Below are 27,701 nucleotides of genomic sequence, written 5' to 3'. Positions count from 1 at the left end.
TTTCAATTAATGATGGGGGGGGGCTTGATTTCATTTTGGTTTAAGTACTGAGGGGGCAAATGTTAACTTGTAAGCCAGTGGCTTCTGTAACTAGCACTCTGCATTACGTGAATGACGTGTTTATTGCGAGTTCGAGTCTCGTGTGCTGCTCTATGAATGCTGGGGACACTGTCTCACCTGGAAAGTGTCTGCGGTGGGCCACCCGCCAGTCTGTGGGGGAGTGAAAGCAGTGGTAATCACCCGGCGCCAAGTAGATGATGCAGTGGAAGAGCTGGTTCCCATCTTTAGTTACTAGGAGATCCTGGAATGAGCCAGAGTCGTCCTCTCCTGCAAGAATTGGCAAAAATGACAAAATCAGAAAAAATGGAAAGCTGCTTTGGTTTCAGGCGGCGGGCTATTTGCTTGATTACAGATGAGAAGTGAATCAGTGGGCTTTCCTTCCCCCCCATCCAACCCATCCCCCCCCACCCCGTCAAGCAGATTGTTTATGACAGACAGTAAAATAAAGTGAGTGACTCTGCCATGTTTAATGGCAGACAGGACTATAAGGCCTCACCTTTGCTGATAACTGTCCACGTCTGCGGACCCAGGAATGTCTCTAAGGAATACGTGACCCCTTTCACCTGTTCAACTTCACAGTTTTTTACTCGACCAAAGTGCAAAATTTTACCATCTGAAGGGCTGATCTGTAGCAACAGGAGAAGTCATCAATTAGTGGCAAACACAAAGCATCAGAGGAATAAGCCACATTAAACGAAGGTGCTGCAAGCAGTGTGCAACTACGAGTGGAAGGGCTCGCACTGCAGAAGCACAGAAACAGCACTTCATCTGAAATTCATAAGCCATTTTGGGTTAAAGTACTGGTGGCATACTGTCAACACTCATGGGGTCCACTTCACAATCCACAAGGCAGCGTTGTTCTCTTGTTACACTCTGCTGAGTAGCGGGTTTCTCAGCATAGGAGTAGGGGGTCACTGCAGCAAAGGGGTGCACAAAATGTCCCAATTGAGCCAGTAACCTCCACTTAACATTCATTTGGGGACACACGTTCTGGCAGCTTTCACAAACACCGTCCACCCTGATGCTGCCACCCAGAATCTAGAAGAAAGCTTTAAGACAGGGTAACTGACACAGGGCTTGCAGGCTTCAGGCAGCCACTGAGCGGCACATCAGGCACCAGGCAGCCCAGGGGAGCCAACACTAGTAACCTAATCTGATCAGACCACTGCAGGGTGGCCTCCTCTGGGCAGACAAACTCAAGAGCACTCGCCACCTACCACACAGTGAGAGTTGCAGACAGGCCGTGCTTGGGGTTTCAACTTTCTCCGGAAAAACTCGCTGAGGTTGCGGTAGTGCTGCAGGTCTTCCACAGCTGCTTCCTTCATGTTGACCCCAAACGTCCAGATGTAGAGGCTATAGACGGGCTTCCTCAGCCACATAGGCAGTTCAACTTGGTTAAGTCGCCCCCATGCTCTGGACAGCAGGCGTGTTGGGATGGACTTATAGAGAGCCACCTGGAACGATCAAAAAGACATCGAGTCAGGCATTTGTGCAAAACACCTGGCAGGCTGGAGATGGGCACCCATCTGAAATAGCAGACCTGGCAGGCAAGAGATGGGCACCAATCTGAAATAGCAGGAGAGAACAAACAAACATGGTTAGCAGACAAGGGGGACAGCACTGGCAGAAAGCCATGCAGCAGGTGAAAGCCATGGCCATCCGATGCCAGGTTGCCCACTGTTTGTCTGTCTGTGCTCCTTTTTGCCCACTTTCTTACACAGGTGCTACACTGACCTCCAGATGAACATTTTTGTTTCCTGGGGATTGGCAGCACACATAGCCAGAGCAGATGCGCCAGCAGGAGAGCCGAGGCACATGGCACACTGTTCATAAAGCTTATCAGCAGTTCTGTGCAGTCTCCTCGTAATGGCTGTCTTGGGCACACCGTTCTCGATCTGGCCATTTCTGTTACAAGTATTCTGTTGTCAGCCACTGCGGTGCTCTTTCTTGCTCTACCAGGCCATTTTCTATTCCTGATCTCACTCGCTTTGATTATGTCCGATATTTTTCAGACAACAGCAACAGAAAACCCCACCTTAAAGTTCACCCGTCACCTTTTGTCAGACTTCTGCTGCTGGAAGTGATGATGGGATGGCATGCACCTGGCACACACCAAGGGACAGCTAAGCAGCCAGCTGTCCCGACTACTTTTGGTTGGAGCTGCAGTTCCTCTACCACTCTGCAGCAGAAGCCCCTCTCCTTTGTTTCACTTCAATACCAGTAAGCGCGGGCACACAGCCACAGTAATAACAACTGCGTCCCTGTCCAAACAATTGTGCACAGACGTGGCATGACCGTACACACTGGCATTAGCACACTGTGACTTGGGAATAACAGCCTGTCTTGGACTGTAATACACTTCATTAAGTACACACATTGGACTTGAAGCAAGCACAATGGAATCTGGGCCACAAGGACATCATCAGCATACCTGGCATCATGGATTACAGTACATTGGCACACATTGGATTCTGGGATTTAGAGCACAGAATGAAACAATGACACCAGCCCAACCCTGCAAGGCTTCCTTCATTACAAATTAGTGATCCGACCCTGAGACCCTTACCCGACTAGTTGGTCTCCATCCCACCTTGGCAAGTGGTTTAAGAGCTCCAAAGGGCAGGAAATAGTAGAGGAAGGACAGCGGCCAGGAACGGAGCTTCAGTGCAGGTTTGGACATGCAGCTCAGCTGACCAAGTCTGCGGCGCAGGGCCAGCTGTGGAAAATGTAACCTGTGGGTGAGCAGAGGGAGAGAAATGCACAGAGGACAGGGGTCAGCTCGGCTTACAGATTCTTTATTTCACTCACAGTACTCGTTCATAATTCACAAACGGCCCCCATCTCACCCTGCTGGCCACGTAGGGATGATGGAGACACAACTTTGTGACTTCAAGATCTGCAGGGAGGAAAAAACATGAGCTTCCAGCAGCCTGCAATGCCAACCCAAAAGCAACAACATGGAGAGCACACATGAACGGTCAGGTTAGCCATCTTACAGTTCGTGGATTATGTCCTGTCAGAGAAATCTACCAAAACATGTTGTCTTCTTCACCCAGGCGGTACTGTGGCGTGATGAGCCACACTGGCCATGTCGGGACACTTTGAAGGAGCATCCATACAAGTTGTTTTTGTTAAACTGCAGGATGCCACATCTCCTCTCTCACAACACAAACGTTTATGACAGGACACAGAAAAACGTGGTGCCAGCATCTCGAGCCCAGGAGTGCCAGGCACGTAGAGATTGTGGCACCACAAATACAATTCAAGCTCCGATTATGCAGCAATGGCAGAGAGTGTCAAAGTGCCGCATGCCCACTGGCACAAGCATGTAAGGACTGCGGCCATCACTGTACAGGTGACGGTAATGACCCAAGACTATGCGGGGCAGCAATCCTACAAAAGTCAAAATAGCCGGCAAGTTCACTAGTGCATGAAAAGAGCGTCATGTGCCTAGTAAAGAACAAAAAGACCAGCATACAGTGCGAAGACTCCCAGGCAACAGTGTCAATGGTGGTCTGTGGACATTTAGAAGTTCAAAAATCCACTTCACTGTGATGATGAATGCAAACAGTCAACTAAGTCTAGGAAGGTAACCTCAGACCAAGGGGCACCCCCAATAATTCTGTTTGTGTCCACTGTGCAAGTGGTCTTGGACATCTGTCCTAGGTTTAGAGGCCTGACATGATTTGGAACCTCAAAGAGACTCTCAGAAGGTACACCACAGCACGAGATAACCAAGCCCAAGAACACAATGCTGGATGACCCCCACAGCCACGGAAAACATTGGCAGCAGATACTGGGATCCAAATCACTACACCCTTAGGTTGGCATGGCGTGCACTGATACAAGCCACCTCTACATTGCTTAGGGGGTCACATGCTATACAAGACTTGTCACTCCTGTCCCTCTCAGAGAGGGGTCTGCCTCGGACTTGTGCACTTTGGTGAAGCAGGGCCTTCAACTCCAACACAATGCCTGCCCATACAAGACATGAGGACACGGCTGATGAGCCAGGGTTGCCGAGCGTTCGACAGTCTGCTGCCTAAACACACGCCGGCCCGGCAGGTCACTCACCACAGCAGTCGCCTTCCCCAGTGCATGTTGGAGAAGTTCCACAGCCATTCATCTCCCAGCCTTTTATTCCTGCTCACTGGAGGAAAGTGCTGGGAGAGCGGAGAGGAGCAGAGCAGAGAGGAGCTCATCGCATCGCATCGCTGGCCTTTGCCGCACCCCTCCCCCTCCTGTTCAATGCAGGCACAGCTCGGCCAATCAGTGCACCAAAGTGCCTCTGCATCTCGGCTCACCCTGTGCAAAGCGGGGAGATGCGCCGTGTGCTCACACACTTCCAAGCACTCTTCCCTGCACGTTTCCCAGGGTCTTCTGAAAGCACTGTGATAACATGCGGTCTTTCGGTTCTTACCAGCCTCCCTAATTTGCTATTTCTACTCAAGAAACACACAAACAAGGCAAAGCTGAGGGGCTTCATACAACGCGGGGATGACAGTCTAACCCGAAAGGCAGAAAGAGAGACAAAGAGAGACAGAGAGAGAGAGAGAGACATTGCATCCACAGTACCTGAAGCGGGCTTGCCGGCGTGAGGCAGAACCCTCAGCAAGGCCACAGCCATCGCGTTCTCGCTGCTCTTCACATTCCCCCAGCTGTTCAGAGGAGCTTGCGCGAGGCCGGCGCACAAGAATTTTTACTTTGTGAAGATTGTAGCAAGTAGGAGGGCTATGTAAAGATTTGCGGCATCTCACCATTTCCTCGTGTTCAGCGGCGCTCGCTGCAGGCTCGCCTGACACATGATCACCGGATTAAGTCGATGGAGCTCTTGCCTGTTCTTCCCTCTGGCAGCTCAGCCTCACGCTCGCTGGAAGTGACGTCAGCCCCCCCCCGCTCCCAATTCCCTGGAGCTTTTCTGCTGACTACAGCAATTTGCTTCCTCCTCGTTACTCACGGTGTCAGCTGATGCCCAACAGATGAAGAGAGAGGCGGACACAGCAGCTCTGTAAATATGCATTGTTACAGGGTTGGTAAAGACAGCCAGGCAACCCCGTCCTCCACATGCCCAGAGCATGATACCACCGGGCGGGCACAAGGACCATCTAACATTGCTGGTCATTTGTGAATAAAGGCAAACATAGATAAGGGAAAAAAAAAAAGAAAGAATGACATTAGCAACAGACTTCATCACACAGAGGACCAAGGAAAGTGGACACGCACAGGTGGGCGTAGGTGGACATCAAGCACTAATGACCCCAATCTCACTCGAGGTGGTGTGCCTGCTCTATATTTAGGCACACTAATCCTTCATGTCAGGCTGAGTTCTCTACCGGACAGGTAACAGGAATATCAGGTCACTTTCCTGTGACCCTAATCTGCACTAATCGGTGCCAATCCTACAGCAGGCGACTCAGAAGTGAACTCCTGGATGAATGGAGCAGGGCCCTGACAGGCCAGTACTCGATGGTACAAACTACTGAAAAGGAGGCAGGCCTCAGAGCTAAAAAGTCAAATTACGGACACCTTGGAACTAACTGTCTGGTCCACATGGAGCACACTGAACGGTCCTCTCATTGCCAGCCTGGGCTCCAGCTTTCTAGGAACCCAAGGAAGACACACGAGCTACAGAAAGGAGTGAAATCTGTCAGCAGTAAAACATACACTAAGACAAATGGCCACTTGCTGTGTAAACATCACAGATCAAGGCTCTATTTAAAATGGTCATCCTGCCAGGGTTCACTCCTTCAGCCTGTTCAAACCGTACAAGTGCTGCTCTGTGAACGGAGCAATACACAAGTCAGACTGTCACAGCGCCGATCTGTCCATCCCTCACTAAAACAACAGGATTAAGCAATTCATTTAAAGGACTGACCTGAAAAGAATGCCAATTCCCAAAACAGACAATTATGTTCTGGTAAAACATCCTAAGGACAAAACGAGAGCCAGCAGACTAACTGGGAATAAGAGAAACAGAGCCATCAGCTTCAGCAAGTCCAACGTTCAAAATGAACGGAGGCAGGATGGACTCGCAATTTCATTCTGTCCCTTACTACACCAAAGGTTAAATCTGCTACATACATCCTCCTCGGATGAAGAGGAAGTAGTGCCAGCAATGTCTAGTGGGTTGGGTCAATTTCTGTGCCTAAGTTTAAACTGCAGCGTTTTATTTTTTTTGGTCTTTTTTTTGCAGTATAGTCTGTGTATTAAATTAGTGCCCTTCATGTGTTGAGGTGGGCATGGAGAGTTTCTTGTGGCAGGTAGTGATGGGGGGACCAGACAGATGGGGTGACCATGCCAGACACACTGCAGATACTGGGACCACTCACTAACTGGACCTTCTCATCCGGCACCACCACATTTCACCATACTGAGGGAGTGAAGTATCCCAACGTCTAGCCAGGGCCTGACCTGCCACGCCATATGCAGAGTTCAATACTGAGACAACAGTAAGTTTAATTTCACAGCTAATGCCAAGTCTAACTGGCACTCGTTTGTAAGTCCTGCATGGGTTCCCAACAGAGTAATATGCCATTTGCCAGGTTCTCACTGCCATGGTCATCTCTCCAGATTCATTCCAAAGTGGCACTAGGAAAGCACTGATGACAATGTCTACAAAAAAGTCATCACACCTGGGAGTTCACAGGAGCAACACTCAAGGAAATTGGGACATCACTCTCAAGCAATATGGCTCTCCACACAGGTCAGCTGGTGAAGCCAAGAACAGATATGCCTGAGCAGATATGCCTGGTCTTCAAGTCATGAGATGGTATTGGCAGCCGAGGATATTTGACAAACGTGTTAATCACACCAATGGAATCCTTTCCTACTATGGGTGAATGGGCCTCTGCTCACCTTTCTTAAGGGGCGTTGAGGGCTCCACAAGGCCCCCAAGTTATCATTATATGCTTCAAAAGAATGGATATAAAAAAAAATCAAAAGAATAGATAGGCCCAACACACACACACTGCACACAGATTGTGTAAATTATTTACCATTGTATTTTAGTAAAGTTCTTTCATTCTTTTATCACGTGATATTAGGCATTTGAGGAATTATTGTCTAAAATAGTAGGCCCAGTGAAATAGGCCGAGCCTCACAGCGGTCTCTCCCAGTCAGGTCTTGACCCCACCGGTGCCGAGGCTGCTCCTTCACGTTTCTTCATGGGCTTTGTTAAGGTTTGTCCGTTCCCCTTCCAACTGCACGCCAAGTTAACTGAAGGCTATAAATTGGTGACCTGTGACAGACTGGCACCCTGTTTAGAGCTGCACCCTCCCTAAGATTAAAACAGGCTCCAGACCTTCTGCAATACTGAAATGGATTAGCAAGGATCAATAACTGATGGACGTGATGGCTGCCTACATATGAGACAACCCCAGTAGACAAAGCAAAGTGATGCAATGAATGTGAGAAACCTAACCAGAGATAAAGTGAGCAGGGGCAGAGGGCTAAGTGGTCAAATAACAAGTTTGAAAAGTCTAGAGTTGCATTCAGGGTTGTAAAGTGACTCTCTTTACTTCAGTCATACTCGATTTTATTGGGTGCCCCTTTGGCCTTGAGCCAATCTGAAAATTTTTTATTGGGCTTTAGTGTGTACGTCCTAGAGAAAGGCAATCAAAGTGCTGCGGCCTAACATCCCGAAGACTCGGGGCATTTGGTAGATGGGTTAGTGCAGTTGCTGTGGCTAATATTATTATCTGTTCTGACTGGTGGACATCATCTGCATTTAAATAACAGCAACACTAACTGGCACTGGGATTGGCTGTTTGAATCACAGGATGCTCTGGCCACTCCTCAGACTCTGCCCTGCCCTGCTCTGCTCCCTCTGCCTGCCACAACAAGCTCTCCATGTCCACCTCAACACACAAAGGGTGCTAATTTAATACACAGACTACACTGCAAAAAACAAAAAAAACATTCCACACTGCATTTTAAAGCTTACTGCCCTCAAACACGGATTTCTAGCAACTTTCATTTCATGATGTTAATTACAAAAGCAGACATGGAATGACATTGAAAATAAAGTTTGAAAAAAAGTCAAAGTTTCCCTTTAAACCTGTTAGTCTAAGCAGAATATGCCGTTATATAGAGAATGCATTTTTGCCAGATTTTGCACCATTTCCTCTTCACAAATAACTTGTATGTGCCTCCTGAAACTCTATGGAGAGGTTTTCCTCTAACATGAGAATAAGAGTGTGACTGCCAGATATCCAGAACAGAGACATTTAGACCAGCCATGAACCAATAACAGTGGGCCTGAGAAAACATGCAACGCTATCACCAACAGATGATAATTTCCAAGCATCAGTTTGTTTGTGCAGCTCAGATGGTTAGCTTTGTGTAAAAAGCTTAACAAAATAGACTTGGAATCTACAATCAAAAGAAAAGGAACTCCCCCTTGATTGTGTAGAGCCCCGTTCACAGTGTCCACCTTGGCACATCTCCACGACCCTAGAGGAGGAGATTTAAGCCACGGCTTAAACCTGTGAGCGCTCAAAATGAAAGATGTGCAGCAGACAGCCCATTAATAGTCGGGCTTTATCACATTGACACATGATGATGATGCTAGGCAGCCACTACCCCCTCCCCCACCAAGGAAGGCCACAGGACTATACAACATGTTTACTGTACATCAAGAAATACAAGCCAGCTGATCCCTCATGTTAAGCAGTAAACGCAGTACATCAAGCCCTCCCAATCTTTCCGCCTTTGCTTAATTTGCTCTTCCCTGTGGGCTGAAATAATACAGCTACGTACGTCACTTCTGAGCAAGCCGGAACTGAACGCTCTGGCGGCACATCATTCACTCAAGACACTGCAGCCCACTAGCAGCTGCCGTACACCTCTCATAATCCAACGTGCACTTTCTTAGCAAATGTGCAGTTCTAGATCTCAAAAACAAAAGTGACCAAGAGAAAGGGTAAGAAATAAAGCAGAATTATGAATTATGGGATACAAGTGTGGTGAGGCGAGATCTTCAACATTTCAAATGACAAAGCCACCAAAAGAGAAGCTGGCTTAAAACGACACCAGTAAAAGCAAAACACAAACTACAGTGGTGGTCTCAACAACTTTTGAGTGAATTTACCAACTGCATATGCAGAAATACATACCCCCAAAACATCAGTTCACAAAGAGTACTTTATCTTTCTCTTCACAGACGATATCCCATTATCAAATCATCCATTCATTTCATTTTAAGGACCTGCTTTGTCCAATGTGAGGCCAGTAACTTTGAGAATACAGCAGAATAAGACAACTTAGTCCTCCACAGGACACATTCACTCATATGGACGGACTGGTGTGCCTCCGAAATCCCAGGGGAAGGGAACACAATCGTGGGCTGCTCAAGTAGTAAGTAGAGAATAAAAACAGCATGTGCACACACAAAACACAAACATGTGAAGGAGGAAAAGGATCTCAGTTAGTGGGAGCAGGAAAAGCCAGAGCAGAGAATGTTCTGCTTCAGGTTAGAAGACTAAGAAATACATCAAAGGAAGCAGCAGACTAAAAAGCTGGAGAGATCAAATGAAAGAAATCAAAGCCAAGGAAGCAAATAACAGTCAACTGAATAAAACAACCAACGGTGCTGAGAAGACAAGCCAAAATACCTATGGATTTAGATTATTATTAATTTACTAACCTGATAATTCTTGAAGATAAAAATTCACACAAAAAAGGAAATCAGGAGCAGCTCAGCTCTTCTCTCCTGGAATGATGATAAACTTTTCCAGACTTTTCCTTTTTGCTCAGAGCTGACTGAAGGCTCATGTCTCTCTCTCTCTCTCTCTCTTTCTCGGCCCTTCCCCCATCTCCGTGTTCAACAAATGCAAAGCCGGCCTCTTCCGCCTCACCAGTTCTCTCACCCCACAACTTAAAAGGCAGGATCTTCCTGAAGGAGGAGATCATCTAATAAGTCCTACCCACAAATTCCACCCCTCAAACAAACCTACAAGAGTGGACAAAGGGCCTAAAAAAGACTACGGGCTGACACAGCCCCACACAATCACTTGACACGACCGCTAGCTAGGAAGGAATGTGAAGCGACATAAAGGCCAAATCAGAATTAGCAGCAGGGTACACTCTCTGAAGTACAGACACTAGCCGGGTGACCCACTCCTACTTGAAAAAGTTTCCAAAATGTAAAACATACATTTTTTTTTAGTAAAACATCTATTTTAAATTTTTTTTTTTTTTACAGATGAGTATTTTTTCTTGAAATGAAATCAAAGACATCTTGCACCTGGTAAATCAATACACCAGTCTTGAAAACTTTCACCGCAGAAAGGTTATATGGAGGAAAGAAGGCAGTATGTTTTAGAAAACTAAGAATGAAAAAGTGAACTCCCTGTCCATCATGTCATCTAACAGAGTACCTGTGACATGGAAGAACTCAGCACATGATTTGATAAATGTTAACATAGGCACCAACAATAAATAAATAATGCCAACCCACTTGATGAATCTTTGTTCCTTCAGAGTCACACTATGAGATGCCACTTGACCCGAGAATACACGCAGTACTGGGATTGCTTATGTGGCTCACCATTTCAGGAAGTACCTGAGCCCTCGATGGCAACTTTAAACAGAGACTGATGAAAGCAGCCCACATCCTCAGTTACACGTAGCTTGATTACAATCCCAACAGATCAAGGTTTAATTGGCTCTGTCCCCAAACACACAACAGGACGGACAATGCCACGTAATCAAAAGAAATGCCCAGTTTAGGTGACGACTTGACCAAATCACTACCCCCAGCAAGGCTACAAGAAAATTGTGGATGACAGATTGGGAGTTCTGATGGGACTTAATAAAGTGAACCTTAAGCTCTCACTAAATAAAAACCAGAGGCATGTGCAGTCAATACAGATTAATCCAAACAGGAGTGAGGCTACTATAAAAACATCAACAAAGCAGGCAGACCAGTGTGATGAGCCTAATCCAAATATCCACCGTGACAGAACACAAAGTACAAAATACAGGTCATTCCGGCCTTACAGATATCCAGCATCATGTTGTTACTCACCGGTTGACAAATCAGCCCACCCCCAAAACCAACACGCTTCACACTCTTGATTCTGGGCTGCACAGCAGCACATTCGGGCTCTGCTCTAGTGTTTTCACTGCCACCTCTCTTACAATGGGCAGCAATGCTTAAAATTACACACATCTCCACTGCACTTCTTTAAGGGTTATATTTTTGCCACTAAATACTTGTCAAGTGCTGATGGACTGGCACAGCTGGATACCACACACTCTATCCATTAACCCCAAAATGGACTACATGGGCTTGAGAATGTTATGACAGGCTATCCTTGTTTAATGAAAAGTAATCTTTACTAATCTAAAAGAGAAGTTTAATATCCACACATCTTACATAGAGCTTAATATAAAAAAGGTAAATAGGAATTATTTCATGCAGAAAAGCCCAGGCATGGAGTTTGTACGCATTTCCACATCCCACAGCTATGTAAGTTAGGTTGAGCGGTAACTGTAAACAGCACTTAATGATCCGGTATGGGCGTCCAAGTAAGGCTCTCTCTTCCATGAGACCTGTATTATACTGTCGTAAGGACGACTGGAAAAGTATTTTGTGTAAACCTCTCAGCTTTATTATCTTAAAAGTAACTAGGGAGCACCGCCCCCTGCTTGCTTTGCTTGCCAACACCCGGGTTTGGTTAACCGGATATACAATTTAAAGAGATTGTTATTTCCATGGGAATTGTTACATATGCATCATTTTCACTTTTACTTTAAAACTTCAGTTAAAACAATATTTGGAATTAACCTTTCTTCAAAATCGCACTGAATTTTGATTCCGTGTGTTTGGAGTTACAGTGGAACCTCGGTTCACGACCATAATTCGTTCCAAAACTCTGGTCGTAAACCGATTTGGTCGTGAACCGAAGCAATTTCCCCCCATAGGATTATATGTAAATACAATTAATCCGTTCCGGACCATATGAACTGTATGTAAATATATATATTTTTTAAGTTTTTAAGCACAGATATAGTTAATTACTATTACACTGTGCATTCTATGGTTTAAACTAAATGTAAAAACATTGAATAACACTGAGAAAACCTTGAACAACAGAGAAAACGAACACTGCAACAATTTGCGCTATAGCGCTACCAACCACTGGCTAAAAACACTTTTTTTTTTTTAAATGAGTTTTAAGCACAGGGAAAAAAATGAACATTTGAAAAAATCTGTAATTTAATAAACCACCAAGAAAAGTACCATTGCAACAATGCATGCTACGAACCGATCGCTGTAAACAGAAGTGAAAACAAAATCAAGCCCAGTGCATTCTTTAACTGCCTTCCTACCTTATGCGTCCAGCTTTCTCTCTCTTGCTGCCTGTGTGTGTGTGTGTGTGTCTCTCTCTCTCTCTCGTGCCTGTGTGTGTGTGTGTGTGTGTGTGTGTCTCTCTCTCTCTCTCTCTCGTGCCTGTGTGTGTGTGTCACGTTCTCTCGCTCGCTGCACAGGGAGAGACCGAACATGTACAAACCAAAAGGGAAACTGGCTTGTTCATATACCGAGTGTGTGGTCGTGAACCAAGGCAAAAGTTTGGCGAACTTTTTGGTCGTAAACCGATTTGTATGTGTACTGAGATGTTCGTGAACCGAGGTTCCACTGTACATTGTGACAATGCAATGTATAACTGCCCATGAGTGAATATCGTTTCTTTGTTTCTAATAAATAAACCAAATTTTTCGAATGTTTGTCACTGTGATTTGTTAATTGTCATAGCAAAAGCTATTCTATCAGGAAACTGTAAACGTTTTAATATGAATGGCATATCAAGATCTTTGGTGTCTAATGTTATTCGCAGAATATGTACTACATTACCTTTCTTGACACCTGTCAAAATTTTTACATGCCAGAATTCTTAGACCAATTTTTAATACAACTAATCTTGTCCCTTTGCATAGCCCACCACTCAGACATAAATTACGCAATAACAATATGATACATCCTTCTTTCAACAGTAATTTGGCCGGTGGAAGACCGGAAGGTGTTAACATTTGTAGATATTCTATGGGATGTTGTAAGTTAATATTTTCATCTTCCGCAACATCACCACCAACTATTTCAGCACAGTCTATTGATACATATTTAGCGAATTTGCTGTGTAAACGATCAACAATTTTCACGTTAATTCTTTTGACTTCATTGTATCTTGCTGCCATATTTAGATGAATGGGCGATTCTAAACTGGATCTTCATAAGTAAGTGTGTGCTCATAAGTAAGCCCTTTAATGGATTGGTGTCTGTCCAGGTTAAGTGCAAGAATGTACCTGATGACCGCGGTCTTGTTTGAAAATAGTTGTAAGTAGGGCGTGACTTGGTAAAAAGTCTCCGTCTCACAGGACTTCCTTCCAAAAAGTCTCTTCAAAAAGTCTCGTCCCAAGATTTTTTTATTACAATAGAGAGATAATTTGTAAATCATAAAGAAATACTCTGGGTGTAGAGCAAGATTTACACACCATGCCATTTGCACAAACGAGTTAAACTTGGATTGAATTTAACATCAATAATAGAGGTTATGTAGATCTACAGTTTTTATATAATATGTAGACATAAAATAATACCACCACGTGAAACATTTAACAACTATTACCAAAAACCAACATACCAAACACAACATGGAAGTCTGATTCACCAGCACAAGTTAAACCTATCAACAAAACTGCACAACACAGCACTCTAGCCTAATCAGTGGTTGCCTTTTTTTAAAAATGTACAGGAGAGAGCAAGCAGCGGACAGCAAAAATTGTAAAAATGGACAGGCAAATAGAAAACAGAATCATTAAACGGAATGTCTACAGTCATACCGCATGTGGAAGTTGTTGTAGCACAGCATCAGAAACTAGGAAGCTGAAGACAAATGAAATGGAAAACACAAATGTATCTTAAAAAGTAAACTACAGGAAAAACAGCACAGACATTTCAGACAAGAGGAGAAAAAAAAACAAAAAAAAAAAAAACACAAAGCAATGTAAAGTAATTAAAGAAAACATCAGAACCGTTATGTTGTGCTGGGGTTACATGGACTGCCAGAGCACAAAGTCCAGCTTCCCAACATGTGTGGGTGTTGCCTGCTGTCCATGTTGTCTTACTGGCAGCTCTACTACTGACATAAGTCAAGCACAGGCCTCTACGCTTTCTCGGACACAGTCATTCTAAAGCAGTAGATCTTGCCTGACAGCGTCAGACCTTGTTGGCTACTGAGTAGCGTTCACTGCATGTCTGAAAACATTTGTTGTCACATTAAAATTTTTAGCATTTACCCACTCAGACAGACACGAGTACGGGTTTTGATCTACGCTCATGAATTACTTGAGGGGTACACTTTATCATACAGCACCTGTATCTCAGAAGAACACAGTTTCAGCTTTATTAATGAAATACACTGGGCGGGGGTTTGAATGTGCACCAGCTGAGCAGTATGGGTAGCATAATCAGGTTGTGGCTCCCATCAAAAATGTTGCACAATGCAGCGTTCCTAGGAGGTTGCACGCCATTAAAAAGATGTTAGAATGAATTGCTCTCTCTTCTTGATAATTCTGTCAATCCAGCACTCAACTATGTCACCTGAACTCACTACTACACACCACGGTGTGCTGCTAACCATCACGTCTGAGCAACAAACCAAAGTCAAGCATGCTCTTGAGGACAAATAATTTCATACGTCTTCTTGCCTCTATAAGGATAGCTTACTCTACCTAGTAAACATTTTGGATTAAACTAAATCCAGGTTTCCAATATATTGCCGTTATTTAAGGCACTGGGGAGATTAAAAAATAAAAAAGTAAAACTAGCATTCCGGTGAAGGTTGAAAAACTCTTGATTTCTTTCAGTGATATACAATGGCAGACACATTCTGAATATACAACATAGAAACACATTAAGGTGGGCTGAGTGGTGGACTATGAAAGCCTGATAACTTAACGAAACTGACTAGCATCTTCAGACATGTACCACATTCCCCCACACCTCTAGTCTGACAACTCAAAGTTTTGCTCTATCTTTGGTACTTTATTAAAAATAATATCAGCTACTAGGGTCAACATCTAGTAAAACAAAGTATTTATCTCAGTGCCTCTCAGAGTGGAGTCACCAAAATAAGTCTATCTATTATAAAAAAAAAAATCTTGGAGGTAAGACGTGGTCTTTTGAAGAGAGACACTTTCACGTCCTGCAAGACGAGTCTTTGTGCCAAGAGATTTAACCATGCCCGGCGCCGGAAATAAAAGACAAAGAGTAGATGACAAAGTACTGTAGAATGTCGTAAAGAATTCAAAAATGTTGGCGCAATAAACATACAGAGCAGGTTAGAGATAATGAAAGTACTAAAATTAGAAAGCCATAAAACAAGGATAGTAAAGATCGCATTATCGCAAACGGAAATTATTACTCTGTGAAATAACGGAACAGCGAAAAGAGATCGAATATATTGTTTGGCTTTAAACTTTAAGTCGGAGACTTGTAGATCGTCTAATTCGTGTTGCCATCAGGGAAAAGTAGTATTTCTTCCCAATGAAGAGGCGTATCCGTGAGAATTAAAAGATATGTTGTTTGGTGAAAGTGAAACCCACATACGCGAGTGGCAAAGATGCAAATTTGCTGGCGTAAAGCGTAGGTGGGGGGGCGTGGGGGGGTTGGCAAGCGAAACGAGCAGGGGACAAAGCCCACTAGTAATTCATAAATATCGCATATACTTGGTGTAACAACAGTTATATTCTTCTCTCCTTTATTCTCCATTTGTCTTATTTTAAAACAGTCACCATGAGACATCCATTTAGAAAGTAAAACACAACGTCCTTTATTAAACAAACCAAAGAAACATTAAACAACATAAAACTTTCTAGGCTGCGGGGCTGCATGTGGCGTCTCAACATGTCCCCCAAACACCATTTTCCGACAGCCAATCAAAAGCAGACTAGCAGCCTCCCTGCGCTGCCCATCAGCTTTTATAGGGGAATACAGTAATCTGACTTTTTCAACACACACTGAGACACCTTGCACCGAGCATGAACGTAATAAGCCCACAAGCTTGCATTTGCGCTGGTCACTCATCATCAGAAGGCCTCACATCACTCATTTTGTGTATATTGCTGTCAGTCTCTCATTACTCTGCTTTACTCATTGAGGGGTTGTGGGCTTTTAAGATAAAAGATATTCTTTGTTCAACTGTTCACATCGTCAAGTAAAAAAAATAACCCAGCTTCATCTAAAACAGGAAAATAGGATGACAATTGTACAGAGATTGGCTTTGTGTGTTCTCATTCTCAGCGTAAACTAGACATAATACGGAGCCTGTTTGCTTGTGGAGGACGATCTCAGAGTCTGCTTATCATCCATCACTCTCAGAACTCAGAATCTATGCACACCCACCTCACTAATTTACCAGGTACGTGATCATTGGCCATATATGCTAAAATGTGGTGTAGTACTCTTCTAAATCTACACCATCTGAAAAGGGGTTTCAATTTCAAGAGTTCTATACATGTTGTGATAACAAATGATTTGCTTGGTGGTTCCCTGTGATGCCAATAGTTTAAATTATTGGAATACTGAGGTCCACTTCAGCGCACAAGTCCCCACGTGGTAACATAACACAGATACAGCTGTAAACACCTGGGAGCACACGGACGGTGACATCTCAAGAGGTGGTACCCTCCAAGTACTTACTCCTCCAGTTATTTTTGAAACTGATTTGAAGCAAATGCACACCACGTTCATGCAATCTCTTCCAGATATTCAAAAACACATCTTTACACTCTGATATGAATCTGTTCAGGGTTAAAATGGAACATCAAGAACTGCAAAAGAAATTCACAAATGACTTGACTTGCTTCCAAAGAGTTCTGAACAACAGTTGGCACATTAGCCCTTCTGAAGTTACCATCTTCTTGTTTTGAATCGTGAATAAGAAACACTGAACAATCTGTATGATATCCTGCCTCATGCAAAGGCTGTGCTCAAATCATTTTCTCCCCCTGAAAATAATGACTTAAGCTGGGCGAGAGTGAGGCTAACACAGCTCCTGATTAGTCTCACAGCACCTTATAGGCACGCATGGAAAGCCTCTTAAAGCCCATAGCGCATAAAGATTCAACACAACACAAAGACATGCAAGGGAACAGGAGATATAAACTACAGTGCTACAGATCAATAAATGTGTCTGATATGGCACACTTCCCATGATGCATCAAGTAAAAGAAGAAATAAGTATGTCAAAGCTGAAGTATGCGAGTGGTGTTTACCCGATTGATAACACGGTCTGCACTTAGCAAATAGTTCTCATCGAGTTTGTCGCTCAAATGTCAGGAGCTGAAAAGGGTACTGATTGTTACAGAATATCCCAGAATCCAATGTGCAATTGTAAGAACACAAAGCAAAACTGTGACTGAAGCAGCGATGGTCCCCACTTTCAAGTCCTTACCTCCAGCTCATTGGCTACGTGGGGTGGAACTTCAATCCCCTGCCTCTCCAGCTCTCTGTTCTTGTATTTGCCATACTGCCAGTAACCCACATAACCTCCACCAGTGCCAACGAGCACATGTACGGGCCGGAGACGTGTGGCTGTTGTCAAAGAAGCAGCTTGAATCTTTCTCCAGCCTGGAAGAAGAGACATGAAATAGTTAGTAGTGAAACACCTGACAACAGTAACTTCTAATACTTTGTTTTAATGGCATATGTTGTGCTACTGTGTATTGTGGAAGACTCTATATAAAATGACTGCTAATTTCTCATCTCTTAACGGGTTACACCTTTATCATGTCTATTCGTATTGGTACTTGGCGACACCGGGGCTTCAGGAACACATCATCTAAGGGTTTTATCAGCTTTTAGTAGAAGATACAGACACTGATAAGGAGAATGTTAAACGTCCTCAGCAGAATTCAGCCCCCTCTCAGACAACAAACAGAAGAACACTGGTCACTGGCTGTTACAAACCAGAGGGAGAGAAGGAATGTAAATAAATGGCATCTGCACACCATGACAAAGGTCAGCAGTAGTCTGCCAATAATGGTGAAGAGCAGCTGAATATCCCATTTGTACCATAAAACAAAGAGTTTTGTTCAATCACAGCTGGTCCAGCGACAATGTGCCCACACCAGATTACTTTGACAAAGGACCTGGCTCTTATCCAAGGCAGCAAAGTGAAATCTTGGGCTGGACTTGAAAAGACCTACCCTGACTCAGCAGAGAGAAACTCTTATGAAAAGAAGCCCTGTCCTCAGAGAGCTTATGCTGCACTCTATGTGAACATTCACTCTTATTCGAGGGTTACAAACTGACCCTTGTAGGCTGTTACAATGTACCAGTCCATAAGGGCAAGCTAGCATGCACTCGTCCTGCTAAGGGCTGTCTGTCTCACACTGTTAGTAAAACATACTAAAGATTAGCAACTCGTACAGTTTCAAATAGAAAGACATTATGACAATTGCTTGAACAGAACTCCTGAGCGTAAAGACGTTTGTAATACCAGGCATCAGGCTTATAACCCTGACCCATGTGAGAGAGTCAGAGAGAGGACCATGGTGGGAATTTAAAGTTATACTCACCCGACGAGAATCTTCGACACGAATGTCCCCAAGATGAACGGAAGACAATTCTGCAGACAAGAAAAAAAATGATTTTAAAGAAATAGCATCTTAAAAGAAATAAAATATAGATGTAATAATTTCATTTAGTGGTGGTCCCTTCCTACAATGTGGGGGTCCACGTTAATGTCAGGTTGGTCTGGTTCAGGAACACAGATGAAGGGCAGAGCAGGCTCATTTTTCTTAGGGGACTGCATTCCTTTAATGTGGGTAGTGACATCCTTTACATCATCCACAACTCTGTGATGGCCAGTGTGGTGTGCATCACTTCAAGAGAAGCCCACTGAATCAACAAGCTAATTAAAAAGGACAGGCTCAGTTATGAGGCACAATCTGGACCCCTGGAGGTCATAGTGGACGAGAGAATTCAAACAAAAACTGAGTGCCATTCTGAACAATGCTGCATATCCTCTCTGTGACAGACCAACACGGAGGACTTTCAGCCAATATTATTCAGCAGACATGTGTCAAGAAACATGACGGGGGGGCTCCTGTATACCAACAGAAATACGTCTGCATAAACACCCACTGGGATGGGGACAGCCAAGTCCAAACTTTTCTACTTTTAATTTTCTTGCTTTACAGTCATTCTGGTGTGTGTTCAAACCAAATTATGTGTGTATATTTATTTATTTACTTACCTACCTATTTATGTATTTATTTAAGAGTTTCTGTAAAAAGCCAGATAAAGGGGACAGATAAAGTTTGATCTATCTAGTAACTGGCACAACTGGCTTTTCAAGGCAAACAAGAATTCAATACAAAGAATGAACGCATCCACCTATCTATCCCACCAATTTCTGCCCGGACCCCAAAGACATGCATGGGCAGTTAACAGGCGCTCCAAAAATGTCCAGAATAGACAAGAATGGCCATGTCTGACAAAGTGTCGTCCCATTCAGGGTGTGGTTGCCATTTTGCACGCATTCCTGTTAGGTTAGGGTTCAACAGCCAGTGTCACAATATTGTTTTTCTTTTAAATGTCACAATTAACACAGAGTACCATTTCAAGCGGCTTTGGCCCATCTGTTTTCTGTTATTCAGCATAATCAATAACATGGGAAAGCCAAGTGGCCTGAGGCGCCTGGTGCTTTGGAATGTCACGATTTTGCTCTTTCAGAAAGGTCGGGTTGGAACATGCAGACGATAGGATTATGTCACAACAGAAATACTGTACTATTAATCTGTCAAAATGAAATTTACAATCAAATAATGGACAGAAAAGATAAAAGCACAACACACCAAACGGGCCTTCCTGCATGTAGCAACGTGGAGGTGACTGTTAAAGACAACCGCAGGACTGTGGCACTTATTAACATGATCACAGAAGAACAAAGAGGAGGATGATGAGCACAATGTTACACACTAATAATGGTCACCAATGCAGTTGCCCGTCATCACCACTTCATAAAACTATTAATTTTATTTGGTAATATGCAGACTGCCCAACCCAAGCTACTAGCTGTAACGCATTAGTTTATGTAGACTTACTAAGGACCCACAAAATTAAAATAAGTTAAACCTTTTAAACATAACCAAAAAACTCAAACGACAAAGCATCTTGACGGCAGCTAGCTAGACCGGCTGCTACTGAATATTTGTTTCACAGGGCGTTGCCCCATGTTTTCCTTTAAACTTGCATAATTTGCCTGGTTCGTTACCAACGGGTGGGTGTGGGAAAGAAGCAGATCCTCCCTTTAAAAATGTCTCAATTGTTTTTTAATCTAAGGGTGATTGGCATCTTTATTCTAAAGCATGAAGGTAATTAATGAGACATGTCAAGGCTGAACCAAAAATCTCCAGGATGACTCACTTCTTATCCAAATGAGCTTCATGCAAGACACACGAGCATGAACACAATAAACGGTTTGCATTTTACACTTGGCCTGCTTTCTTCTCATTTCAGACTGCTCTGGATTTTCACCATTTAAAAAAAAAAAAAAAAAAGCACAGGGCTGCAAAAACTCCACCAGCTGCTCTTTAGGAATGCCTCAGTGAGGTACAGTTAAGAAATGTGGTCCATTTCCATTAAAGATGGGGCTGAATTATCAATAAATCCATAATTAATCAATCACTGGGGTCCACTTCAAACTTCAACATAAAGTAAGCTTCCCGTGGTTTATTTAAAAAGGCATAGCTGCTATGGGCTCCACCAGGCAGTTCAGATCTTCTGGAAGGAGGCACACTTGATGCATACGTCACATATTCTTGGCAAGAAATGCTGATGGGGGAAAACTCATCCCAGGCAGCTGTCTGCACCCTGTCGTTGGTAACGCATGGATCCTGAGCTTGATACCAGGCAGTCAGTGTCTTTAAAAAGGTAACGTCTAAAAACTCACCATCCAACATAAAGAGCATCGAACTCTATTACCTATTGGTCAGCCGCACACACAGAAGAATGGACGACTGATTTGTCAATTAACTCTCCTGACAGAGGAATGATGATTTCATTTTAAATAAACAGACATTAAAACTATCAAAGGCATGATCATCTGACTAAGGAACCAAGCCAAAGTGAACACAAGAGAAAGTTTTACAAGTTGCCAGTTGACCCTCAGCTAACTAGCTTTGCCCAGTGCCATCAACGGCTTCTTTTCAAATGCTCACTTCATCATCCTCTACCATCTTTTGACTGACAAGAGGGACATCACACTACCTTCAATAACAGTACTGTGCAACAGACATTGCTGGGGCTGTCCTCATGCACCCTAATATTTACCTTAAATGACATCAACAACATTACCCATTCTGTTTGCTTACTTCAAGCTTTTATTTTCTTTTTACTAAAGGTTTTCTCTATGTTTAGCCTTTCCTACAGTAAATCCACACAGAATGCGAATCCCCCACTCAGGCACCCACTACTGCGTGACTACCTACAGAAAATGGTTAATTTTGACTTCGGAAGTGTACTTTTACAGCATAAGAGTTCACATTAAAAACAATGAACGGATCAACATGTGCACAAATATAACAAGTTATAAAGAGACACAAAACCCTCGATCACATGAGAAAACCTTCCTAATTCTCAGTGACAGACAATTACAACTGTGTGATCCGTGCACAACAGCAACCAGGCAAGACAGTGCACAGACTGAGCCATTTTCTGAAACATGAAATCAGGAAGCATAAATTTTTGATGATTTTAACATGTTAAGTGCCGAAAGCTCTATTGTGCTAACAGCTGCAGATGTTTCAGCTCGCACTTTGATTCAAATCCCTGGTTAGCCAAATGTTCACGCGTCCACTTCCCTGAAGCCACAGTACTAGTTGTGGGACTCCACGCAAATCTTAGTCTCTCCTTTAAAGTGCTTGAATGTTTGTAATGAAGGCTGCTGATGGTCGAGATCCCCCCACCCCCACCCCATACCTTGTTTATTTATCTAATGGGTCAAATAAGAGACGCTGGTGACCTTTACATAGCGCTGTCAAGAACTTGCCACATCACAAATATTATGTCGTGACACCCTTAGGAGCAAACTTATTATTTTCACACTTGAAAGTTTAATATGGAAAAATGAGCTTTATTTTTTTTTCACCAATTTTTTTTTTTTTTTTTTTTAAAACCTTGGTGAAAACCATAGGTATACAATGAAAATCTGTTTTTGAATGTTTCGTATGGTATTTATATGTTTTTGGGCAATGAATTAAAAAAAGTAAAAACACTTTTCTCTATCAGCTAACATTCTTTCACAAAACACATTTTTAGCTGTCAATTATAGGTTATTGTATTATAAAATAAATTATTTTAATTTGTTTGAATTTTATACCTTTTGATATTAGAAACATATCTATGTTTAAAGCTTTGAAAATTATGAGAAAATTAACTATAATGAGCAGCATTGACTCATATATGGGGACATAAAAGCTCTGTGATTCTTCCTGGGTCAGCAGTAAGGGCAGACATAATTCCCAGGTTTTCTCTGGGAGCAGAATGGCAGAACCAAGAATATGCATTCAGTTTGGAAGGAATGGACAGCAAGAAAAGAAATCTACAGATTGGTGCCACAAACATCATCACAACTAGCTTGGAGGATCCAGAAACAAGTGCTTAAAAATTTACTTAAAAAACACCACTGCTTCATATTAAGTGGGCGGAGTGGTGCTCTAAGGCTAGGGATTTGCACTGGCAATCGGAAGGTTCGGATCCCATAAATATCAAAAGGGACTCTGTTCTGTTAGGCCCTTGAGCAAGGCCCTTAACCTGCAATTGCTCCGTCCTGAGTATGACATTAACCTGCATCCATCCCTTCAGTTTGTCAAAGTCCTATCAAAAGATTGAGCCTCTCTGATGCGATGGTGCTGAAAAGTTCCAGGTTTGTCTGGGGATAAAATGAAATGGCATTTTTGCCAGATCCGATATTAAAACACCGATTTCTGATTCAGAATTTGATGGTGCAATTAATGACCTGGAATGAGAGGCTTGGGAATCATTAAAAATAATAAATTATTAGGAAACAAAGATTCAAATTATAAAGAAAAAGTGAAAAATGTATTAGTTAAGTTTAAGTAATTGGCTTGCAGCATGAGACTCAAAGTTTAGTTTTTGGATTTGCACCTGGAAATTTTCCTCTGAAAATCTTTGGAGTGGAGAGTCATTCCATCAGGACATGGAAATTGAGATGTCAGACTACTAGAACATGACTCACGGGGACACACCAGAAAAAGTGGACAAGTAATGGGCCACCAAAAGTTACAGTACAGTAGACCCCCGCGAAGTCGCAGGTCAGAGTTCGCGGCCTCAGTCATTCATGGATTTTTCCTTAGAAACCTAACTAATAATTGTTAGCGGAAAACCGCAAATATTTTATGGCTTTTTTCGTAGCAATACTGTACTGTAGAGAGAACAGGAAGCAGCTGTAGAGAAAACCGCAACTTGGGATGGTGAAAGTAGCCAATAGAATTTGAAACTGCAACTCCCTGCAGTGGCTCTGATTGGTCTTCTGCTGAGGGTGCTGGGGCTGTCGAGGTCAAAGGATGTCAGCGTGGCTTTTAAAAAGGGGGCCGGTGACCAAAAGCAAAATAAAAAAAAAAAAAAGTTTTTGTAATTTGTGTTTCAAGTTACTGTCTGTCTGCCTTTTGTTGGGTTACCTGTACTTATTAATTTTGTCGTGGATCATTTCATGTGACTGGATTGTCTGCCGTCTGCCTGTGTACATGAGGACTGCAAGTGGAATAATGGTCATCCTGCAAAGAAAGGAGCGCTCCTGAACCCATCCTCTCGTCTTCACCATTTCAGGAACTACCGGTAGGACTATCTGTACATTCCCATTCAAAGTGCAGATCTCTGGACTATCTATTTTCATCATTACATTTCATCCGTTGCCGTTTTTCATTAACTTTTTCATGATTTACTGTGTGTGTTTTGTTTGTGCTTTGTTGTATTTAATGTGTAATCGCCGTAAGGGAACAGGGGTGGTATCATTGTTTTCTTATTCAATTTGTTTTCATTAAATTCTTTATTTGCTGTTTGATTACCGGTTTGCTTTGTTTTTGTCTCTGTTTGTGTGCGTGTCGGGTCATGGCTGGAATCTCCACCATAAAAATAAATTAATCACCGTCATCTTGATTGCGGCTTCTCAAGCGACGCTACGCTTACTTAAATGCCTGAACCGTACCTGTCCTTTTTGGCTGATTGCTTTGTTTCTCTCTCCTCCTCCAGACATTCTCCTATGATGTTTGTCTATTGTTTAATCGCTGACTAACTGCATGCTGAGCACCTTTTACTTCTGAAAGAGACATGTTTGCTTGAGTGTTTAAATGAAGTTCCTGTCTCTACAATCTCCTGTGTTTGTGTGCAATTGTGTGACCCAATCTCCACTAAGACTAGCCTGCAAGCATCAGCGCTTACCTCTGTGTGCTTGCGTGCAGCCAGTTTAAGCACAGTTGGCTCAGTGATTTACATCCATGGTGTCAGTTGCACTTTGTACGTATTGTTCCAGTAGTTTTTTTAAATAGCTTTTACAGTTCATTAGCAGTGTGTAAAATGATCAGTATTACAGTAATTGTGATGCTCTTTGCATGAAAAAAAATCTGTTCCATTAAAATTTCACTTTGTCTTTGTTAATTCTGATGTTTACTTAAAATGCAGCAAAAAAGTATTTGGCGTCCAGGGATGCATTAACCCCCAAGTATGTGGCAGTTTAATGGTTAAAGCCCCAAGATGCAGCCAAAATGAGCTGCACCATCTAAGGTTTCTGGCAATGAAAACGCTCTTGCATGAATTACTATATATATAGTGGTAACATCTGTATTTTACATTCTAGCACTGCGGGAGACATAGCAATACAGTATACAGGTTTACCTTTACACTCTTTATTTTTAGGTAATGTATTAAGCTGAGTTTGAAATTAAATGGAAGTGTTTTGGGGGCATATTTAGGGTTTAAACTATGAAAATAGGCATTTTTTTTAAACATCCAAAATTTGCAGTTTTTCACAATTCACAGGTACTCTAGGAACGTAACCCCCGCAAATTCTGGGGGTGTACTGTATATGCAAGTCAATGAATATGGATGCTTTTACATATATGTTTACAAATATTAGATTGAGTAAAAATGTTACTTTGATTTAGAACAATATTGCATACATAAATTGTGTAATTTATTATTATTTTTTTTTATATGTAATTTATTACATTTGTGGGGACAGCCGGGTCCCATGCCTGGTCTGGACGCCCCTTCACTGTATATTCAGGGTGAGCAGCCCTGGATGGTGCAATACCTCCCCCTGGACGCTGGATGGCCGCCCCCATGGGTTGGAGCAGTGCCTCAGCTTCCCGCAGGGCTCCATGGGAGACGGAGTTCTCCACAGCCCTGTTGAGATCTGGGGTGGCAGCATGGGGCCCGGAGCCTGGCTGAACGAACCTGCAGCCCCACTCGGAAGTGCAACGGGAAACAAGTGATCAAGCACCTGGAGTGCTTCGGGGTGGGCTATAAATGGAGCCAACAACCACCACTCAGTGGCCAGAGTCGAGGTGGTGGAGCTGGAGCGGTGGTGCCAGAAGGGAGTGTTTTGTGCCTGTGGGGATTCACGAGGAAGACGTGGCCCACAGGTGAAGAAAATAAAAACTATTATTTTTACACGTGCCTCAGTGCGAGTCTGTGCCAGGTCGGGCGCAATATGGCGCCTCTTTTACACATTTTAAATTTCTTCTCAATTTTGTATTTAAATGTGATGTGTTGAAAACATTCTAATTATTTTTGTTGATTTGTTTTCATGAGTACTAATAAAATCTGGAACTTGCCCAAACAAATAAGCATGCAAAATTTGGATGTTTAATATTTTGAACCATCAGGTTTGCCAGCGGCTCTAAAAATGTGCCTAAATTGAAGTTTACCAAGACACCCAAAGTTGAAACAGTCTTGACACTTTACTGTGCATAAAAATTGCTTCAACTGAAAATCCAACCAGAAGCTGCATTACTGTAAGTGTAGGAGCGACTCTGGGCACTCTTCCTAAAAGTAGCGTTGTGCCACACCGATCACCTCACTCGTGCGGAGGTACTGCTCCAATGTTTTCCCCAGCAGACGTAAAACACGGGGCGGGGCTTAGTTTTCATTCAAGGGAGTTACAACGGAGCTGTAAACTGACAGGACTGACTTGGCATGGAGCCCTGAGCGTATGTTACATCATTCCAGCAGGTATTTCACAGTGTGACACAGTTCAACACAGAAATGCGGCGAAGCTAGGCGATATTCATGCGTTACAGACACTTGGCCTCGAAGGCATTTCCAGAAATATCTCACGACTTCAAGTGTCTGCCACTGCGTTCACGTGCTAGACGAGTGTCTCGACGGAGATTTTACGAGAACACCTTTGGACCTTGTAGTTCCCAGCGGGACAACTCGGAGAGAACAACGTGAGTCAATCTGCCGAACTCTAACAGCAGGTTGAACTTTCACTAAAATAAACAATCAGGGTAGCCAAAATGGGTTTTCTTTACACGCAAATATTTCATGTTTATATGCATTAGCGCGTCTTCCCTGGGGACACCGGCAACCACGACAGTGTCGCGTTACCTGCAGGTCGACCGAGCGTTCTCTAGCGCGTCACGCCGACGGGTGCGCTCAGGCCCAAGGCCCAAACAGCAACAATCGACATCCACGTCGGTCTGAAGTGGCTGTAAGTGCCAAACCGTCTGCAGTAAAGTTGGCTCGCAGCTACAGCAGTGTCCCTCCCACTCCACTCAAAACTGGGGGGACAACGTGCTCGGCTTACTTTCACCATCCTGTCGTCATGACCTGTAGATCCTCCTTCAGCTTTCACTTTCTCATACCGCGCCCTCAGCGTTAAAACAACGCGTACTCCTTTTCACTTCTCACCTGTTTGCCCAGCATGCTGACGTCCTTAAAAGCACGGAGGCGGCCATCTTTTCCTCAGAGAGGGTTGACGATCCCGTACGTCAAATCATCGCACACAACTGTACAAATGACAGGCGATTAACCAATAGGATTTAAGAACGTTTGACGCCCACGCTGGGAGTTTATAGGCCGAGTTGGAGAGGCGGTGACCGAGAAGGGAGGTGCTATGCTAATTTGCAGCCAGTCACTCAGCCCGTTTGGGACACCGAAGTCATCACTAAAGTCTACAAACTAAATCTTCCACACGTTAATGTCTTATAATGTAAATGTACTTACTTGATGTCACGAGTTGATAAGGTCAGTCGTTTTGGTCTCTGGTTATGTTGGAATGTTGCAGCATTTCGCAGCAACACTGTACAACCGTAGATGGGATTCCAGTCTCCGTGCAGATTCCACGTAGTGAGTTGACTCGTATCACACAGTAGCCGTGAAAGGGGGTGGAAAACACCAGGACGTCTCAACATTGAGAAATCTTCATTACCTTCTCCTAATACCGTTCACCGTTTTAAACTTGTGTTTATTAATTGTTTTCATAAACCCTTTAATCGGTTGTAGGGTTGCACTATATAATGTTACAGAAAAAAATCTTAATAGCTGAGTAAAAACTGAGACACGTTCATCGTAGTTTATAACTCCACATTATTTGCAAAACGGATCCATT

General features: G+C 43.3%; 1 protein-coding gene across 6 annotated transcripts in view; it reads right to left on the bottom strand.

The window, feature by feature from the left end:
* Positions 1-27,117, bottom strand: part of pisd (phosphatidylserine decarboxylase) — a 31,775-nt gene extending 4,658 nt beyond the window's left edge. The window contains exons 1-6 of one of the 6 annotated variants that reach the window (XM_028824498.2): positions 27,002-27,117; positions 18,643-18,692; positions 17,517-17,692; positions 1,278-1,514; positions 557-686; positions 178-327 (exon numbers count right to left, since the gene is read on the bottom strand). In XM_028824498.2, coding sequence (XP_028680331.1) covers positions 178-327; positions 557-686; positions 1,278-1,514; positions 17,517-17,692; positions 18,643-18,692; positions 27,002-27,048 — 790 coding nt within the window. In that variant the 5' untranslated portion in view covers positions 27,049-27,117. The other 5 variants (XM_028824495.2, XM_051921585.1, XM_028824499.2 and 2 more) reach the window with 5 other exon arrangements.
* Between the last annotated feature and the right edge of the window lie 584 nt (positions 27,118-27,701).

The sequence above is a fragment of the Erpetoichthys calabaricus genome, chromosome 18 (assembly GCF_900747795.2).
Source record: "Erpetoichthys calabaricus chromosome 18, fErpCal1.3, whole genome shotgun sequence".
In the NCBI taxonomy this organism is placed as follows: Eukaryota; Metazoa; Chordata; class Cladistia; order Polypteriformes; family Polypteridae; genus Erpetoichthys; species Erpetoichthys calabaricus.
Note: the sequence above shows the minus strand (reverse complement) of the source record. Positions and strands in the feature narration are given on the sequence as shown.